The 26,991-nt window shown below is 37.2% G+C and overlaps 1 protein-coding gene across 2 annotated transcripts in view; it reads left to right on the top strand.

Annotated features, from left to right (window-relative positions):
• The first annotated feature begins 2,997 nt into the window (after positions 1 to 2,997).
• The window catches only part of slc4a3 (solute carrier family 4 member 3), a 74,270-nt gene continuing 50,276 nt past the window's right edge, over positions 2,998 to 26,991 (top strand). For both annotated transcript variants that reach the window (XM_079882296.1, XM_079882295.1), the window contains exons 1-2: positions 2,998 to 3,117; positions 15,372 to 15,525. In XM_079882296.1, the coding sequence (XP_079738422.1) occupies positions 15,472 to 15,525 (54 nt within the window). In that variant the 5' untranslated portion in view covers positions 2,998 to 3,117; positions 15,372 to 15,471. The remainder of the gene's footprint in view (positions 3,118 to 15,371; positions 15,526 to 26,991) is intronic.

Here is a 26,991-nt window from a genome sequence, read left to right as displayed (position 1 = left end):
AAGTCAATTTTAATGTTTAGGGGTTTGTTCAAATCTAAGTATGAGTAATAGTAATAGTCATACTTATGATACTTCTCTCTATATTTATCATTCCATATCATTACAATTTGAAAACATGGTATGCAATATATACAGTCATTCACATATTCCACAATCAAATCATTTCAGATTCTGCTATGAAAATGACAACGTTGTATCCACAAGGAGGCAGCGTGATCTGAAACTGTACCGAATCTTACAGTAGGCTGTGCATATTTCATACTGATACTAATTTAGTAATTAATTTAAAGTCATTTACACAACTCACAGTGAATATGCAAAAACACACGATTATTTAAAGTTTGGATATCAAGAAAATGGATTAGCTCAACCCTAGTTTAACCATTTCAAGTGTAAAAGGTTTGTCGGTTTAGTGAAATTAGCCATCAGTAGAACAAATAGAACACAGTGGGACTCTGGGATCATAAAATAAAATAAGCAAATCGGGGTCAGCATCTCCGTCTGAAATACTTTTCACAAGACATGCGAGCAACCTCTTATGACTTATTTATTATTGAATAACACCTAAATAAATAATCATCCTCACTCTAAAACAAGACTGTACCTTATCAGCAAAACCACTACATCAGGTTTATCCAAGGAAAACACTCTATTTCCATCTTTCAGTTATTTGATAAACCAGCTGTTGTGTTACAGCATGAGAAGAGCATCCTGCCTTTGAGCTCTGCAGTGACAGAATGAGAGAAATCAATGACAACAAAACAAATGATTAGGGACAAGAAAATAAGCAATGTGTGTGTTTGGAAACAGTCCAAGTCATGAATTTATCAGTCCAACACTGCATTCATTTCAGACCCTCTGATATGCTGGTTTCATTTCGCTGCAAGGCACTGAATGGGAAATGAGTGTTATAGCCTATGTCTGGCAGGAAGGAGTTGATATGTAGGCCTACAGGCTCTCATCAAATCTGACAGGTCACAATTTCTTATTTTCAAACAAGCAAATGTAGGGTTCGGTTGAAAAGAAAGGCTCGCAAATCTCGAAATGAGCAAAAGGATCTGTAAGGTTATTTGCAGAAAAGCAAGACAGTTCAATATGGGCCCAAGTTATTTAATTTTAACTTCTAATCTATGCTTGCTGTTCGTTCATTTAGTACATCAACTCCCATTTAATGCCAGGAAATGTTCTGGCGTATTCCGAGTAAAACCTACTCTGTTAAAAGGTCTGTAAAAATATGGCACAATGTAGGCTACCGCTACTGTATAAATATGAATTTTCTGTATTGGTATTTTACAGGTACTTTGAATTACGCATTGCATTGTGTAGTGCTTTCAGGTTAACGTATACATTTCCATGAAATTACTGGATAATGTCCTGGCAGAAAATTACTAGTAGCCTAGGCTACATTTTGTGCTTTTATTTTTTTGCAGTGTTTGAAAGCTAGTATAAACTGCTCTTTCATTCATTCATATTAAGAAAAATGTTTTATTCACTCAAAAGAACCGACTCGGTAAGAGTCATTATTAGTACACAGGCGGCGCTGATGAGAACCGAATCACAAGAGTCCTTCAGTTGGGAGTCGGACCAAAGCTATCTCATGACCAATTCGTACGAATTCGTACCAGTGATTAAAAGGTGGCTAATTCGTACGAATTCGTACGACCTCACTTGTACAAATTCGTACATTTGTCAAACCCACGTGATGGTTAGGTTTAGGGGCGGGGTCAGGGATTCGTACGAGTGAGGTCGTATGAATTCGTACGAATTAACCACCTCGTAAAAATTTTATGTTTTGTTTCGCTAAAAAAAAAGAACAAGAGTAGTTCATTTGGGAATCTGACTACACTGGTTGAGCTGTATGTTTTTGATTTACTAAGAGTATGTTTACCACGACAACGATGCACTAAAAGCGGAAATGTTTTTTTCTTAGTACAGATAACAATGATATCAAAACGATGCCCATTCACACTGATCTGCAAAAACGACTAACATTGCTGTATTATGCATGTATTTATGCATACCAGGCCAGTAGTTAGTGACGTCACTTTGAAGAAAGACTTCACATCAGTGCACATCTCGCGCCAAATGTCCGTGCAATAATAGTCCGGCGTGTATCTATGAATTATTCATTCAAGAACATTGTGCAAGTTTACTGCAACAATGGAGCCACGAATTTCACATATTGAAAATCCAGCGTTTAGTTGATCCTGGTAAGTGCACATGGTCATAGTTGTAAACACAACGGCGTTCTACTTCCACGAGGGGGTTTGGCATCATGGCATTTGTTTCCACGCGGACCATTAAAGATACACAAACACTTCTCCCGGACATCCTGTAGAATTCAACCAATCAGATGACGACTTCGAAACTCCTGAAGTGTTTCCAGATAAGTGTGCCATATATGCATCAGACTGAGGCTGAAACTAGGTTGCATGTTTTATGCTTTTGATTCACTATAAAAACCTGGCTCATAAAAGTTATTCATTTGGGAATCACACACCTAATCCATTCGGGATTCGGACTGCACATAGGTGGCATGTGGTTTAGATTCAGTGAAAAGTATAGTGCAGGTGTAAAATTGTCAGAAAGTGTATAGCTCGATGTTTCATGGAATAATTAACGTTTGAGAACCGAATCATGAATTTTTTTTTTTTTTTTTTATATATTTTGTAAAGAAATTGAACCTTTTTCTCAGTTCCCAACCTTAATTGATTATTATAAATTCAATTTGACTGAATTAATAATAGAAAAAAAACCTAAATAAAACTTATAATAAAAAAGAAAGAAAGAAAACAATAAAAAGTAGATTGACATACATAAAAATGATTACAAAAATATATTGAAATAATATGCCTTTTTAAATTTTAGGAAGGGGGTCCCTCACAAAAGGATGATCATATTTGACGGTCTGTCCCTAATGCGCAGCACCCATGACGCGCGCACCCCTCAGCATCATCTAGTGGCTGACGCGAGCATCGCACTCGGATGAGAGAGAGAGAGATAGAAAGAGAGAGATAGAGCAGCTGGAGCGCTTCACTATGGACCAGCACGGCCGCTGCGCTCTCTGACCCATCGTCTACATTCTCGTTTTGCTTGGACAACTCTCCAAACACACAGGTAGGCGAGCACAACACAGAGCAGATCTTCAGCATCACACATATTCATGATGGCACAATGAGGAATAGCGCAGATCATCTTGGCTATCGTGGATACGGGTGCGTGCATGCGCTCCTTCCTCCAGAGCCTATGGCAGAAATGGGTCTCCCAATGGATATGATGATGACAGGGGTGTGTGCTGAACAACAAAGCCGACAAAACACTCGGTTCGGATGCGTAAAATGCGCGGACAGGTCATCCATATGGATAGGAAGATGCTCGTGCAGTCGTATAGTGAGGTGAAGCGTTTGCAGACGCATTTTACGGATTGGATACAACGATTCAAAGGCGATGTTGTGTGCAGAAATGTTCAGTCCTTTATGCAAAATATAATAGTGAAAAGACATTCAAATTCATAGTATCGAGAAACCTGTAACAAAGAGCAGAGCGTTTGCGCACCTGAAAGGGTTAATGCTTGAAAGATGCTGAAGTAGGTTATTTGAGCTAGTCATCCTGAGCATGCATGAAGTTATTATCAAAACCCCATCATTGGTGTTACTAAATATAGAATGAAAGATTTATGGCAGAAACTGTTGAAATGAAGAGTTCCATTTTTTTAAGTTACTCAAATATATATACATTTTCAGAAGATTTCATCTTGCATTAGCCATTGACCCATATCATTAAAGGAATATAATAATGTAAGTGTCAGATTTTGTGCAATTATAGTTATTAAAAAGTTTCCTTCCTAAGTCTCTTTGAAAAGTTGTGTAGTTATCTGGATCAAATGTAGAGTTTAGGATGTTGGTGATCTAATTAGTTGTAATCGGGGCTACTTGTCACAATTATTTTCTAAGTAATCCCCAGGGTGGTTTTATTTTTGAAATTCAATTTCTGAATTGGCACATGTAGAAAGATACATTACATTTATACCATGCTGATGATGCATGTTGTAACAGTATATGGGGTAAGTTGTCACTGTGAGAATCTACCATTAAATAGCATATTACAGATTGGCCTAATAGAAAAGCCTTGTTTTAAAAATGCAGTTTAAACATTTGGTTCAAATCTATCTTCAACTAGGTGTTTTAAAACCATTGCTAGAGAAATCAAGCATTTGTGCAGCTGGACTCATGTTAGAGATATGGGATATATAACCCTGGTCTACGTCTTTACAACTTTTTAAACTTCATGATGATCAAATGTAATACACTGATGATGAATGATAAGAAAAAATAATGACAACATTGCATAGTTGGTTTATTGAAGGGCAAGAACTGGATTGAAAATGCATTTTCATCATTTTTACATCCTTAGATACTTACTTAATGCCACAACCCTGATATTTTACAATTCAAATTTGTGTTAACCAAATTGCACCTGGCCTTACCTTCAGCATGTTGGACTATACTTCCATCAAACAACACTATGAAGGTTAGCAGTGTAGCTAAAGTATTTTGTTTTCTTCATGTAGGCCTACGTAAGTGTTAGATCTTTGCAGATGTGCCCTCGACATCATTTCTCTTGCCCACACACATATCCAAATATAGATCCATACATCAACGGATAGGACCTTGTGGATCATGTTAAGTAGGCTGAAAATTATAGATACTCCCAGAAGAGGTAGTGCCCGTTAGAGCCTTTGCAACTGCCTAGATCTGTGCTACTATGGCATTATAGATTCATAAGCTCCAGTATGTATACCAGTGGTTCTCAAGTGGTGGGTTTGCGACTTACGACACAAAAATGGGTCACCGATCTGTTCTGATATAGGGTCGCTGAGAGCAGAGAAAAAAGGCCAAATGCTTTATACATAAGCTAATAAATATGATGATCAACTTTTGAATCGGAAAACCCTTTAGGGTCCTATCATATACCCGGCGCAAATCGGCGTTTTTTGCTAGTTTCAGCCCGACGCAGTTATCATTTTCACGTCCTGCGCCACGTTGTTTAAATAGCAAATGCATTTGTGCCCATTTGTGCGCCCATGGGCGTGCTGGTCTGAAAACGAGGTGTGTTCTGGCGCATTGTTGGCGCGTTGCTATTTTGAGGCAACTGAAATAGACTGCGCCATTGACCAACTGAAACCTGGTCTAAAGTCAATGGCGCAGTATTTTTTTTGGTTAAAGGGCGCATTAGTAATATGCGCCTATAGGTGGGTGCAGAACGGGCGTACACTCTGCTTATTACACACACAGGGACGGGCAGCAGCACACAAATGTATTAATTAATGAATTAATTAAAGGATTACAATGTAAAATATTAATATTGTGTATGTAAAGATATGGTGGAATCCGGCTTGTCCCGTTGATGGCCTGCTTGGGCACTTTAACCTCATGCACGAGCAGATCCGTTTCCTGTTTGGAGAAGCGTTCAATCTCTCCGCTTGCAAATTCCGCCATGTAAATAGCGAATCCGCCATGGCGCAAGCGCAACTGGCTTTTAAAGGGAGTGAGAGATGAGACTCTGATTGGTTTATTGCACGTTACGCCCAAAACACGCCCATTACTCATTAAGAGAATAGGGACAGCCCTTTTAGACCATGCGCTGGGTGCGCCGACCATTTTTTCCCGTCGTTAAACTAGCAAAAGTGGATTCGGACACTCCCTAAGTGCACTTGCGCCGTACACTTTAGACCATGCGCTTAGATCATTAAAATAGGACCCTTATTCTTTGTTGTTGAAGACAATATTTGGCACATCACACTTTTTCTGTCCATGAATTTACAAAATTGTCCATTTTACTAATGTAGTACTTAATGTAGTAGTAGTTGCATATTGCTCAATGGATGCAGTTCATGATAATATTAATTCATCTTTATTTACAATAATATGTTGTATTGTGTCGCCACTTGATGTCTGTTGTTAAATCTGGATCCTGAATCAAAACCAGTTGAGAAGCACCGCTGTAACAGACATGCTTGCCTTTTTGAACCTTAGGTTTGATAGATTTGACGGCCACTAAATGATAAATGTAATTCAGTCAGTCACGCTGTGTAATCATGCAGAAGAAACTGCTTTGTTTTTTCAAATCCTTAACATCCAAAAAGGGTTGAATAATGTTGAGTCTTGACTCATCTATGCATCATAGAGCCAGCTGTCTACTTCCAACACAGCTGCAGCAGACCACGTACATTTATACTGTCAGGATTGCATTGAAACATCTTCAGCATCTTCTGCTGGAGTCCTTTAAATTATCAAAGCTTCAATTGTAATTAGGTCTCATCTGTTACCCGGATAAATGCCCAGGAATAGCTGCAGATGTGCTCGTTTTTAAACAAGCACAAAGTAATGCATTAATGAGGAATCACATGAAGAAGTAAAGTATAAGATGCAGGGAAGTTATTATGATCAGTTGGACTGACGTAAGTGTGTGACATTAGAAGCGTGTCAGCTGTGTATTGATTTTTTATACACACATTAGATATATATTCAGATGTCTTCGGCCTAATGTTTGTCATTCTTCAGCTGTCAGTGGTGTGTTTATCATCTGTATAGATGGTGATGTAAACAGTGTTTCCTCAGCTTGTTGTTTGCTTGTTCATCTGATGCTTAATAAGTTAATTGTTATTTTGAGACAACAAACTGAAGTATGTCTGCTGGAGAGCTAGTTTCTTTCTAAATCAACACGCAATAGCTGTTTTATTAACAGTGTCAAATCAATTTCTTGACATTTAATCACCCCCTTAATTATGTCAAACAAAAAACATGCAAACACAAACTAGAATAATTGTAGTAGAATGATTGTTTGTATTGTTATTCAGCAGAGGCCAAGACTGCGGGTGTGCAACTTAAAGGGATAGATCACCCCAAAATTAAAATTCCATTATTTACTCACCTTAATGTTGTTCCAACACACAAAAAGATAAATAATAATAATAAAAAAAGTCAAAACTGTCTAATGTTTTGGACCCCATTGACTCCCATTGTATGGACAAAATAATTCTTCAAAAAATATTTTTTTATGTTCCCCAAAATATAGAAAGTCATACAGGTTTGGGGCAACATAAGGGTGAGTAAATGAGTAAAACAGTTTTTTGGGGGGTGTACTATCACGTGCAGAGTTGGGCTGCGTCCGAAATCACATACTCTCTTGAGTAGGTACTTATTTTGAATAATTACTTCAAGACCACTAAAAAAGTATGTTCTATATAGTATGATTGTGTGTTGTATGAGTGTAATCTGGACGTACTACATTCACCATGTTGTCATTATCATGCATGTGACCAACCAGCGTCAGTTACATCGCTTCACTGCCATTCATAAACCCTCTCCCCTGGCCTCATGGGATAGTAAAGTGTCCATTGTATGCACACTTCAGAATCTTCCCGGAAGTAGTAGGTCACCTGGGTACTACTCTTCGGACATACTTCTTTTGTCTCATATATTATTTTGTCACTACATAGTAGGGAAGTATGCGATTTTGGATGCGGCCATGGTCTTATTAGTGTGAGATACAAGGATCTGTGGCTCTACCATTGGAGAAAGCATAACAGCCAACTTGGATCACATGTGCTTTGATAACCAATCACATTACAGCCGTGACATCATTGAATTTCGTTCAGAGTTGTACGACAGTCAGTCACTGTTTGCGGAAACCATATAAACGAATGAGAATGGCTGTAAACTGTAAAATGGCTGTATTTTCGGTGTTAACTAAAAAAATAGATCAATCTAAAACGAACGTCTAAGAGCAAAAACGTGTTGAAGATTAGCCGATGGGCGGTCCACTCATTAAATGATAAGCTATTCCCTCCTGTTTATTCAGCGTAGTGAAGCCTCTCCTCTATTGACATCCATTAAAAAACGGCCTCTTGTCTCCTTCCCTGTGTACCGCAGCGTTAGCTAGCAGTAAGATTTTTTCGGCTAAGGTTGCAGGCTTGCCTTCAAGTGTCTTTGTCACATGGTTAAGAACTTTCCGTCTTAGTTGGGTTCAGTGGAAGGTGTGTTATTAAGTGTAAACGGGCCGCAGTAATCTGTGATGTGAGGGTGCTGTGCTGCGATCACACCTGTTAGCACAATAGCAGAGGCTCAGACAGGCTGAGAACAAGACACTTCAATAAAACGGCCTCTTTAACTGATTGAGCCTCTCACGAGGGATGCTTTGGGTTTAGCATCGGCTATGTGTTGCTTCACACATATAGAAGTCTGTCCCCGTGATGTAATTTCATTTTGTGAGAAGTTCATTTAATTCCTGAGGTTGGCTTACTGTCTGCACGCATAGGCTTAAGCATGTGAATTGACTCTCCTCTTGCAGACCCGGTTAATTATAGAAATAACTGTGGAGTTGGTGTGCTGAACCATGAGGTAAATAGCTCTTTATATATTATTGCATTATGATTGGTGGCATCAAATTAAATTTCTGATTTCAAATAATGTTTGATTGAATTACCAGACTACATCTGTGGTTTGAAGACAGATGCATGGCAGTTATTATATCCAATTGTAATATTACTATAATGATTTCATAAATATAATGATTTAATTAATGATTATAATAATTAATATTCATAATACACACTCTGAAAATTCACCTGCGTAGATTTAGCATACAATTTTTATGATTTGGGATGCACTAGTACTATATAATATGGATATAATCATAACTTTTTTCTGTTTTCATTTTACCACTATAGAAATATTTTATAATTATAGAAATATTTTGTAAAATAAGTGTTAAAAATTTAGAAAATACTAAATTAAATACCAATATATATATAGTGTATATATATATATATATATGCTTAGTTTTAATAATGTAATTGTAATGAATATAGATTTTTTCAATGTTAATGTTGTCCATTACTGAAACAAAAATAAATCAATAAATAAAATCAATAAATAAAAAGTTTTTGCAAAGGGTGGAATGACGCTACTATAATATAATAAATATTAAAATACTTAATATAATATTTATGTATTTGTGGTCCACTTTCCATTCACACTTTTTTATTTTAAATTACAGTCTATAGTGCTGAGATTGATGCATCGGTGACTTATTGTTTAGTGGTGGGAATTGTGATTCCTCTCAGTTTAGTCTATTCACCAAAAAACAAATTTTTAAAGATTGCATATTTACATTATCGGACATTTAAAGTCATCAGGCTGAACCTCATCAAACCTTTCAACCTGTATATTTGAAATTAAGACTAAAAGAATTGTTGGAAGCTCAGTGATGGTGACGTGGAATCATGTGACCATGCATGGTGTTGTTCGTTTTTTTTACTTCTGACAATTGTATAAAGGCTTCAAGATTAATAGATTATATTGATGAACAAAACATGTAAGAATCATAAACTTGTGTTGGTTTTTTGAGGGAACCATGGGGTGGTGCTAACTTTTGGGTTGGCCTACAAAAATACATCATCACTGCAGAGCTCTATACAATATTAAAATATGCATGTCTATACTGTTAAAGCATTATAAGTGTTTTCTTAATGAATGACAACAAAACCATAATGTATTGAACTCCTGACTTTAACGATTTGTTCAAAACCACTGATTTGTTCATGAATTAAACATTACTACAGACATCCCAAGTCTCCCGGTTAGAGTACAGTTTGTAACAGTGACTTCAGCATTGCCCATGGGCATGGCGTGTTAAAATGATTGAACTCTGTGGGGGGGGGGGGGGGGGGGGGGGGGATTTCAGGATACCTACGATATATTAACAGTTATTAATCAAATGATGATAAAATGATGGAGAAGAGCATTATAACCAGGTACATATCAAGTGTAGAGAAAAAAACATTTTAGGTGAATCAAAATCATTCCCCCATGCATCTTAAAAGCAGACAGAAAAGGAATGAGGATAGTGGATAGTTACTGTGTCTGCTGGTTTTAGAGTAGTGGAGGTAGGGCTCCGCAGAGTCTATGAGCTGTGTGCATTGGGGATTTCTTTATTTAGAGCATGTTGGGTTTGGGGGATCAAGCATGCCTGTGATTAGCCTTTGGATGAGCTCTATTTAGACAGCCAAAGCTCTCTGTGGAACGACGCTGTAGTAAAATCCAGAACCCGGAGACAGCTGGAAGACAAGCTAACAACCAGAATCGCCCTTGAATACAGTGCTTCTGACCACCACTCTTTTCTACATTGAGCTGAATGTTGGAAGCTGCAACTAAGCCTCTGCTCAGGACGTAAGCTAACTGTTCACATCCAAAGTCAGACTGGTGCTTAAAGGGCGCCTTAAGGTGGAGGCATTCGTGGTTACGAAGCTAGAAGCAGTTTGTTTCTATAGAGTCCATGGCCCCAGGGGCCATTAGCTAAATCTGCTTGGGCTCTGCGTGCCTAATTGTTTGCGATAAGAGGCTATTAGCGTTAATAATTTACCTAGAGCTCCCTCAGAAACAAACATCTGGTCCTGACGTACTCTCATTTGTGCAGACCTTAATGTGACCCACACGTTCTCTGGTGTAAAAGCTGCATGTGGTCATTTGTTAATCCAGTAATGGGTGCGTGCATCAACGGTGATGGACCCTTAAAGACGAGACTCCAGATTTGAACACTTGTGCACACTGATTTAAATCAGGCTGGATGCCACAAGACATGTTGTTGTAACGTGTATGTTACATTTTTTGTTTCGTTTTCACTCTGTTTGCTCTGTTCCTGTTTGCCTGATTTGATCCTGATCCCTGTTTTTTAAATAAATAGTTTCCATCATTCCTAATTCCACTCATTCCCTACATTCTCTTTGTATATAAGCCCTGAGTTTCCTTAGGTCATTTGTCCATTATCGTCTATGTTGAATGTGGTTGAGTTCTAGTTTATCTCCTGCGATCCCCTGAGTTTTCTGTGTGGATTCTAATAAAGACTGTTTTTGTTTCTAGTCCTTCGTATATATATATATATATATATATATATATATATATATATATATATATATATATACATACAGTATATATATATATGTATTTAGATTTAATAATGTAATTGCAATAATTTATATATTTTTAACAATGTAAGCTTAAATGTATGAGTTTCTTTCTTCTGTTGAACACAAAATAAGTTATTTTAAAGACTGTTGGTAACCAGACAGTTGACGCTAGCCATTGACTTCCATAGTATTTTTTTTCCTACTATGCAAGTCAATGGCTACCGTAAACTGTTTGGTTACAAACAGTCTTTAAAATATCTTCTCTTTATTTCAACAGAAGAAAGAAACTCATACAAGTTTGGAACAACATACTGGTGAGTAAATAATGACAGAATTTTCATTTTGGGGTGAACAATCCCTTGAATAAATGACTTTTTACAAGATAAATATCTTATAGAAAAGTCATTTATTCACAAGGTCCAATTTACGTACATATGCAGTAGTCTATGCCGTTTTGTAGTATAAATAGTGTGATTAGTGCGTTCACACTGACAGTGTGCATTTTAAATACTCAGATGATGCACTTAATTAACCAAAATAACGAAGTTATGCATGACATGAATATTAAAATACTTAATATAACATTTAAACTTTTTTTTTTTTTTTTTTACCCAGCCTGAATGTTACACTACAATATTGATTATTGTTATGTGCTCTATTAATATATGCAGTCATAACTGCAGTGAACATCAAGTGACCATTTCTTTTGCTGATCTCTGTTTACAAAGGACGACTCTGTGTGCCAGTGCAGCTCATAAATCATTTGTGGCGCTTTGAAGGCTCGGTGAAGGGAAGAGGAAGTGCATGATGAATGCTGGTTAGACACACAGGAAGCAGACAGGGATACTTATCAAAATGATTCATACATCTGTTAGATTCATCTTCACATGAGGTTGAGCGTTAACCTGACTTGAGTTTGCTGGACTCAGACCAACAGCAGGACGACAGTGACTAAACAGCTGAGAGAGAAGTGACCCTCAAGTCAGGAAGATGCCCAGGGTTTTCATGGATCAGACATTCTAGAAGTGTTTACAAGCAACTGCTTTCCCAGGTGAGCGACGTGTGGGACTATTATTTTCTCCCATGATGCCCTGAGTGTTCTCTCATACATTAATAGCAGTTTCCCACTTGGGTTATTTGCAGAAGGCAAGTGAATGATTTGATGAAATATTCTGCTGCTGCTCCATAAATATGTCAGATAGGCCATTTCCTGCTGATGTGTGTGTGTGTGTGTGTGTGAGAGAGAGAGAGAGAGAGAGAGAGAGAGAGAGAGAGGCGGGTGAAGACCCCAAAACATTGTTATGCTCCTGAAGAGTTGCAAGCAAACAAGATTATATAAGGCATCCTTTAAGCAAGTAATACAGTAAGAGTTTAAAAGTTGTTTATAAACATTTATTTTGTCGATTTCCCTCAATCAACTAAATCTTGACATATTCATGCCCAAAGGAATAAAATAAAGCACAAATAAAAGCTCTTATATCTCAGTTTTTCCCTAGACAGCAATAAGTTTAAAGGGATAGTTCACCCAAAAATGAAAATTTTGTCATCATTTACTCACGCTCAAGTTGTTCCAAACATGTATGAATTTCTTTCTTCTGTTGTCGAAGAGAGAAGAATATATTTTAAAGAATGTTGGTAACCAGACAGTTGACGGCACCCATTGACTTCCATAGTATTTTTGTTGTTGTCCTACAATGGAAGCCAATGGGTGAAGTGAACTATCCCTTTAAGTCTCTTGAGAAAAAATTCACAAAAATCTCACATCTCTTCTAGAGCAGTTTTTCTCAAACAAGGGGTATTTGCAAACTTCCAACGGTGCAATAAAATGACTTAAAAAAAAGAAAAGAAAAGCTATTTAAAATAATAATTAGAATAATATTAAAACCGCTCAAGATCTAAGCCTAAAACATCATGTTTCTGCAGCGCTGAGCTCTCACTCGGACACTTTTTCACTGCAGCGCAGAGGTCTGCGTGGATTGATTTTTTCATCCCACTACTGCGAGTTTCATTCCACACCCGCCCACTACCGCCGAATTCTACTTTTGAGTAGGTACACTTGATCCATGTTTGCAGTGAATCTGTTCTCACATGGTCCTGCTTAATTTAGGATCCGTAACTGGAGTCCTACATTTGATTTATTCATCACTCTAAGTATACACAGCTGTTTATGCTTTTACTCAAAAGACCAGCGTCATATCTTTATTGTAGATACGTTTTTATGTTTTCTCATATAAACTGTTGTTTTTAATTTAGAATCCTCTTGAATCCTGCCATTAATTATGATGAATTACTTTGGGGTTGGAAAAAAAGGACTTGTAATGGAGTCCAAAAGCTTGAGAAGCACTAGAGTTTCAGAAGTGATCTCAGTAAACAGTGCTCCGATTTGCCAAGATATCAAAGTCTGCAATTGAAGGTCAGAGATCTCATTATGATCTCAAACATTCCTTATCAAATTCTTCCAAGACCAAATTATCTTAAGTATGCTATCCACATTTATTACTGTACATCAACAACTACTTTTAGCTAGTTCTTTCCGATTGCATGCTTACATGTGACTTTTGTTAATCCCACTGTGCAACTAGTCCGATTACAAATGGATTATTAGGCTCCATATAAACGCAGATATTGTCTCATTTTTCATCTTTACCAAGGAGTATTTCCCTCCCTTAAAACAAGGTAAATTTAATTGAGACTAGGCTAAGACTTATTAGCTTTATTATATTTCATAAAATGTATATATAATTATTTGTTATACTCCAATTGGCACATACTGTAGATTTGTCTTGTTTTAACACAATTTTAAAGGTCAAATCTGCTACATGATTACATGTAAATGTTTATGCTTAATATGCAAGCACATGAAATGTATTTATTTGTTACAGCCTGAGCTATGATGGAGCAACTGTTCCCATGGGAGATGATTCCAGCTCAGTGATGAAAAACTAGTTCTTTTCATTTCGGTCTGATCGGGATCAGTGTTCTTAGATTTGTGTGGATTCAAGACAGTAGAACTGTGACGTTTCAGGCCAGAGAGGGTGTTTTAATCTCTGACGCTGGTACATGGAGATGCCACTGTCGTTTTGCAGCTGCGTTCCTCAAGAATGATATCCAGCTGGGTGCGGTTAATACGGCATAAATGAGACGTATGCTTGGGCTGTCTGCAGTGACGCAAACTCAAGACATGAGTCATCATCAGCGCTGGATTCCCATAAGAGCTGTTTATCATATAATACAGCAGACTCTAGACTTACAGTTGCAGAGCGAACACTGTCACGATCGCACAACCACACAGCAGACTCACACCATCCACACTCATATGTTGTATGGTGCGGTATTACATCCATGATCTTTGTATAACAATCGGAATAGGTTTATTTTGTGTTAATCTGCTTACTGTACCATATTATGTTTAATACATGACTGTTTATCAAAATAAATACACAGACATGAAACAAGGATTCAACTTGAAATAAGTGTATTGACTGGCTTGTAGATTAGCTCAAATCTCCTATTAAAATGTAGAAAACAGTCGGCCTTGCAAGAAAATGAGCACATTAAAAATATTGATTTTGTATTATTATTACTCTGCAATCCATGTTAAGTTTTCTCTGGACTAGTTTGCTAACTTGTTATAGTACAATGCGACATGTCTAACCTTTTTTTTTTATCAGCCGAACTATTATGAGTTAAAATAATTTCTTGAAGTACCCTTTGAAATTTTTACATTCATATTTCAATTATTTAACATCACATTTTCATGCACGGTTCCTTGATATTGATTAATGATCACATGACATGCAGGTAAACAAATAAAGGTAACACTTTACAATATGTTAACATCAGTTAACATGAACTAACAGTGAACAATACTTATACAGCATTAATTAATGTTAATCTCAACATTTATGAATACACTTTTAAGATCAAAAGTTGTATCTGTTATGAACTGTGAATTAGCATGATGTGTGTATATTTGCTGTATGTGTATGTATATGTATATATAGCCACACAGAGACTTCTGTGAACATGTTGCAGATGATTAATTGAATGAGTTTCATTGAGATTTTTTTTTATTTTATATATATACATTTGAAACATTTTGAACTGTTTCATGTAAATGAATCGATCTTACCAACCATGTACAGACACTTTCTCATGATTAACATGGTTGTTTCATTGATTAACAGTTTAACACAATCAATATTATGTCAGTTGAGTTCATTGGCTATTGATGAAACCCTGCGTTGTAACTTAAGGGCTAGAAAATGCTCTGTGTGTTTCTTCTTGATTTATTCTGGAAATCCTGCAACTGAGTATTTCTTTCCCACGTACCCTTGCTCCTCTGTTTGTTTTGGGATCTGGTGGCCTAATCTAATCTAAAAGAGGGATCTCGCTCTTACAGGTTATGCCACCCCACAGGCTGACTGGAAATCCAGCCGTGAAAGAGAAGGGCTGATCCCAGACCCCCTCGTGTTCCCGCAGCTGCGCCCCTCCCTGTCCCCATGGCGACAGGAGGTCATGCCCCCGAGACAGATGTGTTGATCAACCTGCATCAGGTGAGAGATGTGAAGACCCTGCCTGTTGTTTTCAGGGTTTGTGAGTTTTAGTTATACTGCTTTAGGCCTGTCACACTCTTAAAGGGGCATTCCACCCATTTGAACATTGTTTTTTATTTAAAGTAGGTCATATATGTAGTCGAAATGTAAAATAAATTTTGAATTTGGTGCCTTCGTGACCGAGGAAAGACAAAAAATAACTTCAGGACGCATTTGTATGAAAGACAACAACTCCCACAATGCACCACATTGCACAGCTCCGCAAGCCACTCCCACTAATCCAGAAAGCGCATATCTGCCTATAAGAGAAATCACTCTTCCGTCTACAAGTCTAGCTACCACCAGAGCTTGAAATTCATTTCACATTCACACAAAATGTCTAGTTAGTTGGCGAACTCATTAGTGCATTACTCCTCGTTTGTATTTCTTTCGAAAAGGTGAATTATTGCATGGTACCTGGATGTTCAGTCAGAACATATGTGGTGCGAAACTAGGATAGTTCTCAACACAAACGTCCGTGTCCTCGTCTGATTCAGAGATTTCGTCCAGGAGAAATTGTCATCGTTGAAATTCTTTGCCGCAGACGGACTCTATCTCTGTGTTCGTAGTTGCATCTTACAGTCTATGAGTTGCATAGTGAGATCACCGGCGCCACCAGTCCGCCCTAACTCGAGCCAGTCCGGGCTCCTCGTCCGCGGCAGGCAGGTCTTCTGCCTCGGCTGCTCTTCGCTATAATGCGGCTTGTAAAGGTAGCCACAAACACCTGATTCAAGCATCAGACTTCCGAAATCCTCTTCTTCTATATCATATTGAGCACTCTCCTCCGCTATTGTCATTACTTTACATCTGTCTCCACAGCGCCTGTTAGCTTAGCTTCAAACAAGATGGAGGATATTGCTTTCAGTTTCAGAGAGTAAAGTCCCACCCACTGATCTGTAATAGGTCTGTAGCGTGAGCGGGTCCCGCACCCTGGGAAAGATGAGGAACTAGTGCTTGTAGTCTCAACAGAAATCCCCCCCTCTTACACTTCCTCCTACAATGACGCAAAATGACGATTTTTGCGTCATTGTAGGAGGAAGTGTAAAAGGTAAATAACGGATTTCTCCCGTCTCAGGGGAAAATGAGAGAGTGTTGCACGACCATTCAATAGTATGACTGGGTTTCTAACAATGCAAAGCTTAATGCAAATGGGTGGAGTGTCCCTTTAAAAATAAAGGTTTCCAAAGGTTTGTTGAAGTGCATGTTGAAGCAGAAGCACAGCTGCAAGTGAAGTTTCAGCATTGTGCCTATTTTTGCATTGCATGCTCAGCAGAAAAATGCACTAAAAATCATTATTTACACAGTTTTGCAGTACAAGCTTTAATGAAGCAATATAGAATAAACTACTCACATACTGTTTAAAAAAAACTCTGCTGGCTTTCATATATGTTCCATATGTAATTGCAGACACGCTCAAGCACTTTCTATTCAGTAAATATGACTGAATCCATATGATCCAAGCAACAAATACCTATAATTTGGGTTTTGTTTAGATTTATTACCATTTTGGATGTAAATGTAACCCCCTTCCTCATGTAAACTATATTTCATAATGCACAAGTCTGAACAAGAAGGGTGGCTGACCGCACACTGATCCACTCAAGACTGGAAAAGTCTACAAAAACATTTTTATTTTATAAATGGACTTTTCCAGTCTTGAGTGGATCAGTGTGCGGTCAGCCACCCTTCTTGTTCATTCTTCAATATACCTTTGGCTCTATGCACCTGTAGTACAAGGACCTGCAGTACAAGGACTTTTTTCCTGTTTGGAGCGCTACATTTTTTCTAGTTTCATATGATGCACAAGTATGTAATAGTTACCAATTTCTCATTCCTGATAACTTCTTTTTATTTAGACTATAGAGTGCATTAGGAAAGACTTTAGGTATAAAATGACGGTGCACTCATATTACTATGAATGGGAGAAAGTGCAACGCGCAATATAGCGGAATAAGTCCCGCCTTCTAAGTAAAAGAGCCAATCACCAATTGATAATGTCATTGCATCACTGCAGCTGACGTTAGAAGCTCGGTTGCTAAAGAAACAGTCAGTGTTCTGAGACGTGCGCATTGGCAGCTTGAAAAATAGTTTTTTTTGGTCATGATTTGAGTGTTTAGAAACTAAATTTATGAGACCATTGTTGTCAGATTTCATTGGTGATTTCAAATATGAAATTGAATCATAAGCTTGGTGAACAGCTTTGGAGAAGTTTATGTTTTCCCATTCAAAGAGATAGGAGCTGCATTTGCATGACTGAAATCATTCAAGAAACATTTCTTATTATTTTCAATGTTGAAAACAGTTGTGCTGCTTCATATTTTTTGTGTGGAAAATATATGGTAGAAAGACTCGTATATGGTTGGATTTGCAAATGGTTGCTATTTGGTTTCCTGAGCAACGGCAGGTTCGGGGCTGGTGGCGCAGTGCCAAGCAGGGAGGCGCAGGTGCTGGGTTACATGTGATGAAACACACGGGCCGTACACAGGACAATAGCATCAGTCTGACCTCCGTCTCGTTTGACACTTGGGATGCACGGATCTCAGGCAGTGTGTGTATATTTGAATGGCCCTTTTTGTGGTTGCCTGCATCTAATGTGTGTTTGTGTTGTGTGTGATAACTAATTTTTATCAAGTTTATCGGCCAAACCTTAGTGAAAAATAAATGTATTTGAAATGCATTTCTTTATACTAAGTATACTGCAAATACATTTACATATTTATGTACTTAATATAAATACCCTACAATTGTACTTTTGGTATACTAAATTGGTATACACTAAGTCTGCTAAATTGGGGCAACTCATTTTGTTCTTAATGCAGTTTAGTTATCCATTAGTAGTGCGGAGGTCCAACTAAAGATAGTATATTTGATTGTGCTGAAGTGGAACTATTGCAAGTATACTTTAGGTACACTTTAAATATCTTGCATTTAAAGACTGACATTAAACAGAGATTATACTATCTTTATTAATAGTGTTATTAAAACACATTTTAGGCCTAATATTATGAAATGTGCATTGTGCAGTAAAGAAGCACTCCAAATAAGTATAATTATAATATTTATATCAGTAAGTGTCGAGTGATATGTCAGTAAATATGTTAATGGATTTGTAGTATACTTAGTATGAAATACATGTATTTTAAATACATGTTGGAATAGGGTTTTTTCACTAGGGTTTTTAAGCCTGATTGCTCTCATATATGACACAATTTCATATAATTTAGACGTAGAGGAGTAGCGCAGAAAAAAAAAAAGGCAAACCACAACGGTCAACCTCCATCGCATTCCTGTTGCTTACAATTTTGCAACCCAGTATATTCAAATAAAAATGAAGGCCGACTGTAACTGAGAAAATCTGTCATGTTGAGAGAAGTGTAAAAGAAATTCTTCATCTTGGGCTCAATAAAAAGGAGACGTTCTGCTGTTGCTTCTGCAGTTGTTCAATTTGTACTTGCCCCGCCAAAATTGTAACTATTTCACCAATATTTTGACCCATTATAGAGAAAATACACATTTTATTTTTAACAACACATTAGTCAACAACATTGTAATATGTTGTTTATTTTTCAATATACTATTATTCAAAATATTGAAATTTTTTAAACAGGTTTTTAGAAAGCTTCGTTGCTGCTATTAGTAAAAGAAACAGACACGTGTGGTTTATACAGCCACATTCATTTATTTTGATACTGTACCATCATGTATTTAGTATTCCATTTAATCTAAGTGATGGCATTCCTATCCATGTAAACAGCAGAGCAAATGAGACCTTTTTGGACCTTGAGACCACCTGCAGTAAAACTAGAGCCATTACTGATAGTTTACTTGTTCTTAGATGTAAGTAAATGCAATCAGGGCCGGTGTTTTAAAAGAACTGTCTCGTCAGAGGCGTCTTGAGATGTGCTAATTGGTTGATGTTCACCGTCGTCCTGTGGTGCTGTCAGCTCAGAGAGTGGTGGATCCTCTCTTATTGATGTCAGTCTTTCAATGGGCTTTCTGAGGGGGAGGCACACGACAACATCTGGCATAAAGCCCTCCGATATTAGAGAAAAACACAGTAATGCTTTTTCAAAATGATTATTTTATTTAAATTAGTTTGGTAATAAAATATATTAAATTAATAATTATTACCATTTTCCACCCTCTTATTTAAAGTCCTCCTGTGGTGAAAATCAAGGTTTTAATATTGTTTATATGTCTATGTGGTGTTTTTAATATGCTTTAAGACAAACTCTGTGTAAATTCATAAGTCAACACTCTTGTTGAGTATTTTCTCCTTAAAACTGCTGTGAACCAAAGACAGTCCCAAAATCGTGGTTTGAAATTGCGTCAACGTGTGATCATCAACGAGTGGATCTCTGAGCTGGTGTGAGTGAGTGGAGGCGGGGCTAATTTGCATATTCATAGAACCACGTAAACTAAATGAGGCAATGGTGTAGAGTTATACATTCAAGCTATTTTAAGGCATGGATACATTTTTTTTCACTGAAAAAAAAACGCTTAAATATGTCATTTTGGTGACCAAATATGAATTTTTAGGGATAACAGGATTTACGGGGACTTAACCCTTAGAATTAAAGGTGCAGTAAGTGATTTCTGAGAAGCATTGTTGAAAGTGGATCAGACTGAGCACCACAACAAACTTGTAGCCAATCAGCAAGGGGCCACTCATGATGTCGGAGGAGAGAGAGTGAGCAAGAGGGAGATTTCAAGAAAGACTGTAGAAACAGAGATGGATGAGAAACATTACAAAAGAGAAAAGGTCAGAGGAATATCACTGGAAAAAGAAGGGATTCAGGCAAGAGATTTAGGACCCGCGTTAATATCTGGAGAGACGTAAGCGGGAAGGTCTGAAAATGGACGCCAAGGTTGCGTTGTTTCTGCTCCATATGTGAGTAACATTGGTTTTGCTATGTTTCACAGAACCAATATGCTATTGTTGTAGCTATAGTTACAGGATAGTTTTGAGTGTCATTGTTTGGCTGGAACTGGTGTGCTTCTGGCAACTAACAGCCAACTATTGCTTGAATTTTTTGTCGTTCATTTGACATCTTCGCTTTATGATATGATAAAGAGAGATCAACTCTTGCATTGCATGTTCATGTATTTGGGGGCGAAGCAATGAAGGGAGAGGTGTTTGTTTGGGTTGAACAGTGTTTCTCAGAAATCACTTACTGCACCTTTAAATTGGTCATTATGTGATGTTCCTTTAAAGCATTGATGTAAACACATAATTCACACATGAAATTATCATTTTACTCTAATACTTCATATTACCGCATGGTGGCTGGATAGGCCAAGTTTCTGAAAACTCTATATGTTGCTGTGTTGGAATATATTCATCTTTCTTATTGCAGAATTGTACAAAAGTTCATAATGAGTCATTTTAGCAGCTCAGTTTCAATAAATGCTCTTTTTGGACTGGGTTGAGGTTTTGAGTTACAGTTTAGAGTTACATGTTTTCTTAGCACAATGAACTCTCACAAGATTAGGGAAAATCTGATTCCTAATGACATGAGCCCTTTAAATACATCATCATTAGTTGTTAGAAAGGATTCGGAGCATACATCTATTAGTACCAATACATGGAGCCTCACCAGAATTTAGGGCCTGTTTCCATGAACTCTGCTGACATATTGTGAGTAAGTGTGGTTGGATCGTTTTAGGCAGCAATCTGCTCACCATGGCATCAGATACCAGATTAATTGCCTGGTGTCGACCTGCATGCGGATGGCCATTTGGTATGTTGTGCCTGGCTGTAAAGATCGCCATATCATGTTTCAGCAAAGAGAATTGAATGTTTAGTAATAAAATAGTGTGCAGGAGACATTATAGTACAACCCAGACAAAAGCAACATGTTAATGCGGCACATTGTTACTTTCTTGTTTTCTAAAGCAATAATCAGCATTCCGTATGTTGATGCAGACTTCCCACACAGCAAAAAGTCCAGTGTTGAATTAACTCTCACAGAGTTGATTTCAACACTTTTTGAGAGTTTATATAGCTCCACACTTTCCGGAGTTAAATTAACACTTTCACAATAGTTAAACATTTAACACTATACCAGAGTTCCTTCTTTGACTCTATAAAGTGTTAAAATAACACTCAAATGGATACAGAAAAACAACACTGTTCAGAGTTACATGTTTTATTAATTAATTAGTTTCAATCTGTAGTGTTAAAAAAAAATCTACAAAACAGTTAAATAAACTCAAGCAGACAAAATCATTTCCATCAACTTGTTTATTTTTAATTCTCTTTTGCAGTGCAATTTTAAGTCGATTTAAAACATTACAAAAGAAGGTATGATATACAAATGTTCATCTGCAACACTGTATGAGTTTTGAATATCAAATGGCTTACAAAATTTAATCTCTGACATTTTTATAACACACCTTTCCTCACTTCGTAGTACTCTGAATGCATGAAGATGCTCATCAAAATTCTCTGTAAATAGTTTGTTTACCAATAGATAAATGAGGTTGTCAACCAAAAGTACATCACTTATTTGACAAAAGACTGGCATTTCATTTTCCATTGCACTGCAAACAACAAGTCCAGCTCTATATTCGACACCATCAACTTTAACCCAACTGGTTGAGAAGACATCTTTTGACAAGATCATTTCAAGGATATGATTGCTGACCACATTCTCATCTCGTAGGGAAAATGATTTAATTGGACCAAACTCATTATGTTTGAGGGTCAAGGATTCCCAATGATAAGCAATGGCCATTTGATGCTTTTTAGCCAACGATTTTGTTATGTTTTTGAAATTTTTAAAAAAATCTTTGAACATCTTGTGTTTGGCCTCAAACCTCATAGACCACATATATAATAAAGGGCCAATTTTCCTTATTGAAGAGGGGTAGTGTATCATAAAATGATGCTTGGGTATTAAATTTTTATGTGGGTACAAGTACTTAAATAGTTTGTGGTGGTCAGCAATCAAGTGCTTCAAATAAACTGTCATGCCTAAAGTGAGACAAGGCGAAAACACAATGTTCATTATTTGGAGTAACAGTAACAACAAACTCCAGTGTTTGTGACCTGGAGGAACAATGTCACCAAACAAAAGAGGCAGGTTTTTCACAAGACATAATGTCTGAATGGAATTTAAACCAACACCATTACCAGCACTCTCCAAAATAACCTTTGTGGGGCGGTTTTTACGTTCTAAAAATCCATAATCAAAAGAATAAATCCTCGAAAGCAAGTCCTCTTCAGAGATAAAGTTTTGTGTGAGATATCCTAAAAGCAATTTAGTTTCGTACTGAGCCACACCCTCTAGAAGATCATGCATTATATCGAATGAGTAGTTATTGCAAACATGAAAATACTTGAGTGTATTAAGTGTAGAATTTTTTTTCAAACCATACAGTGACCTCAATTGTGGGTTTTCCTGGAGAGACTGGCAATGCATTTCAAAGATTTCTTTTCCACGAAGGACCACCTTAGGATCATCCTCACTGTATACTGTTTGAGTATCCTGCTTTTCAATTAAACAAAGGCGACAGAAATGACGGCTACTAAATGACTCATTAAAACCAAGAATTGAGTGCATTCCTAGATTATCGCCAGTGATCTGTGCAACGGTGCCATAAATCTGCTCATCTGAAAATGGAAGACTTAATCCTTGGCTTTCCAGTATCTTTATATCATTTATCAACGGTTCCAGAATAACATTAAAACCGTACTTACTTATATCCTGTGTGTGAAAAAGTGATAACAAATGAATGTTCATTAGAACAGAGTTAAATTTGGGGGGCAAGTTTCTTACAATAAAATAAAGACAGCCAATTTTGTGAATTACACGTTTGGAGCCAAGGGGATTGGCAGTTTCAAAATCGTCATAGTATATTTGGATTTGTAATGCATGTTTCTTGGTTGTAAACAAAGGGTGAGTTTTAAAATAACTACCATCGCTAAAATCTTTAAAAGTGTCAGTCTCTAATCTACAGTCTTTCCTTAGGAGATCACAAATGTCTGGATTTCTGCACATGAATTTCAAACTTTCTAAAATTGGCACATAAATGAAAGTATCTTTAACTGGTACTTGGTCATAAGTACCAGATTTCTGATTCAGTCTGCTATCATATCTCAGTCCAAGTGTTATCTCAACTGGTTCAACCACTCCCCATTTTTCTTTAAAGTACTCATTTCGTTTCCAATCGGTATTCAGATTTGTGAATGGATTTTCTAATTTTTCAAAAGATTCGTTTATCACAGATTTGTAAGGGTCACTTGTAGGTAAAGCAGAAAGCATGTTACGCTTAGCTTGTGTGTGAAGTGCATCTGTAAGTTCCTCTAAATCTCCAACAATTGAGGTCACTAAACTGTTTGAAATTCCACTTCCTTGTAATTTTGCCACAATGGATTCACACATTTCTTTAGTTGAATCTTTAGTAAACTCAGAATCATTGTTCTCAGAGGAAACACTGGAACAAGGAGATTCATGCTGGGGATTCATTTGGTTCTCTAAAGCATCTACTCGAGAAGAACTTGCAACTGGCTCACTCGAACATCCAACAGTTGAAGTTTGAGCAATTCTCTGAACATTGCTATGAACATTATTAAGGTGCTTACGAAAACCTGCATATGTTTGGAACTGATGCCTACAACCTTGCTGCGAACAAATCAATTTGAACTTAGATCCAGGATAGTAACTATGTTCACCTCTTAAATGTGAAATCAACTGTTGACTGCTGTGGTGCTGTGTCTGACAAATAAAACAGATCAGCATTCTCTCAACAATAATCAGACTTTAAGATAAGGTTACTGTCTGGTTAAGCAGTCTGGCTCTCAAGTCTTTGACTCTGGGTGACTCCTTCATTTTCCCTACATCAATGTTATACACTGTTGTCTGCAGGAAAGTGTAAAAGCTCACAAGTGCACTATCATAGGACAAATTGAACACGAAATGTGCCTTGAAAAGTTCATCAAAAGCCCCAAGGGAGCGGTTTGCCTGGCATGGGATGAGATGCTTATCCAAGGTGATGTAGAAGCTGTCAATCTTGCTTCTCTGACGTCCAACGGCAAGGAGGTACGGGTGCTGATGCTGGTTGTTTCTGAGGTGCTCCTCCAAACTGCAGCATGACTAGGGTTAGAATGAACACTGAACATTAGACACAAACATAATGTGCAATCACAGAGAAAACAACATTATAAAATGATTGCTCAAACGTTGACTCAGAAATATGTGAATGCCTACAAGACTTGATTTTTAATCTCATTCATGTTTTGAACAACAAACAACACTTTAAAATGCCACTACCTTATGAAAGATTACAAGTCTTTCAACAGCATCACATGCACTGATTTTTGGAGACTTCAGTCCTCCTGGTGGTGGTGGAAGAAGATGTATCAGTAACAGAAGGGATGCCATTTCCTGGTCATAGACTGAAGACAAAGATTAACATGAATTAATTAACTGAAAACTTATAATGTAATACTTTAAGTTTGATTAAGAACAGAGAGCATATTAAACATTCATCTGTTTTGTTCATGTTTAGCCTGAAATTTGTTTTCCAGATTAAAAAAATTAATCTGGAAAACACCCGTCTTATAGGTTGTGATGTTGCTCATATTTTTAACTATAAATGCAAATTTAGCAAATGCTCCAAAACAATTAAATCAAATACAACTTACCTCTTGCCTCGTCAAGATCACCTTCTGCTGACAGCAACAACTGACTCAACTCTGCTGTCGATGATAGACGCTTGGCTTCTTTTATGACATTTGGCCTGAAGAACGTGTCCCACTTCTGAAGCAGCCTGGTGGATATCTCGGCATCAAATAGGAGAGTGAAGTCCTGATCCACCTTTAAGAAAGAAGATATTAAACTATAAACAATACTCTCAAAGTGCATGCCACTGAAAACATGTTATTCCAAACTTACCAGCCCCTTTGTATCCAGGAATCTTGGGAAGGTGGAGAGAATATCAACACTAGAGCCTGGATCTTTAACAAGCTTCTGGCGATGCTGAAAGGTCTGTCTCATCTTCTGGAAAATTTGTGACTTGTCTGTGGCATGGTTGAGCAAAGACATGGCCTCTTTGCAAGCATCCCCATCAAGTTGATCTTCAAAATTAGTAACCCTTTGGCATTTAGGGCCTCCTGGAGAAACATCAAGAGGGCTGTCTGGTAACACAGATCCTCGACGAATCTTCCTGTGGACTGTTTTCATACGCCAGGCGATGTATCCTGTGTTGCTTGCAGCATCATAGAAGTGTTCCTGAAATAGACTTTATAATCCTTTATCATGTACAGACTAAAATATCAAACATTTACATTTCAATGTCATAGAAACAGCCTGTGTAATAATATTACAAGTATGAATTAAAGTGCCATGCAAACAATAACAATGACTTACGTAGCCTTTCTTAGAATATGGATCTCTGAGGGAAGGGAACAGCATCACGATGCCATGGGCATACTGTTCTCTGACTGATTTAGTAGGGAGTTGTCTAAGAGAAAGTATCAAATTAGTTATCGTAATTTACACAATGACAATGCAGTTATTGGTGTGTAAAAAAAGAAAAATATGCTAAAACAAATACCCGTGTGTATCAATCATGTGAGACACCAGAATATTAATCATGTGTCTTCTTGTGGCATCTGTAAGAGTTTCTGTTTCTAGATACTCCTGCAGTACTGCCTCACCACCAGACTTGAATTTTAGCACATCTTCAACCAACTAATAAAAAACATGAGAATGGTGATTCACATTTTTTTAGAAACTCATAGGGGAGAAAGTGTTAAGAGGGATAGTTCACACAGAAATGAAATTTTTGCCACTAATTACTAAGCTTTGTGCTAACCTGTTTAGCAGACAGTGCAGATGTATACTCATTTCTTTGTCTTTTGTTAGGGACCTCATCTAAGATTACAGTTGATGCACTTGAGCTGCTTGATTCAGATGTCTCAGATATGGAAGAGTAGTCTGAAAATTCTAAAGAATTAGAAAATATTAAAATATTTTGATGACCAGCACAAGGATCAGAAACATGAAATAGCTCATTTATCATATATTTATTTATTTATTTATTATGAGTGCTTGATGATACCTTCCTTTCAAATTCAATAAACTTACCATCATTTGAGAAAACAGTCAGCACCACATTGCCTTGTCCAACGAGGTCACTGAAAATTTCAGCATCGACTTCTGTCCCCGTTGCATCCTTGTATATAACTTTTGCATCTGGAGGCAAGCAAAATCTCTCGATGACTGAAAAAGATGAGATGAAACTGAATGTACTTTTTACATGTAAAGAAATATGTATACAACATTTAGCCTATGTATAAAATATAGACTACCATATTTTAATCAAGTAAAATAAAACATACCTTTTAGATGAAATAGCATGAAGTCAAACCGTCCTTCAATACAATCCAGCTTCACATACTTCTGCTGTTCGCTGTACTTG

The sequence above is a fragment of the Squalius cephalus genome (genome assembly GCF_949319135.1).
Source record: "Squalius cephalus genome assembly, chromosome: 9".
In the NCBI taxonomy this organism is placed as follows: Eukaryota; Metazoa; Chordata; class Actinopteri; order Cypriniformes; family Leuciscidae; genus Squalius; species Squalius cephalus.
This window is presented reverse-complemented; position numbering and strand designations above follow the sequence as displayed.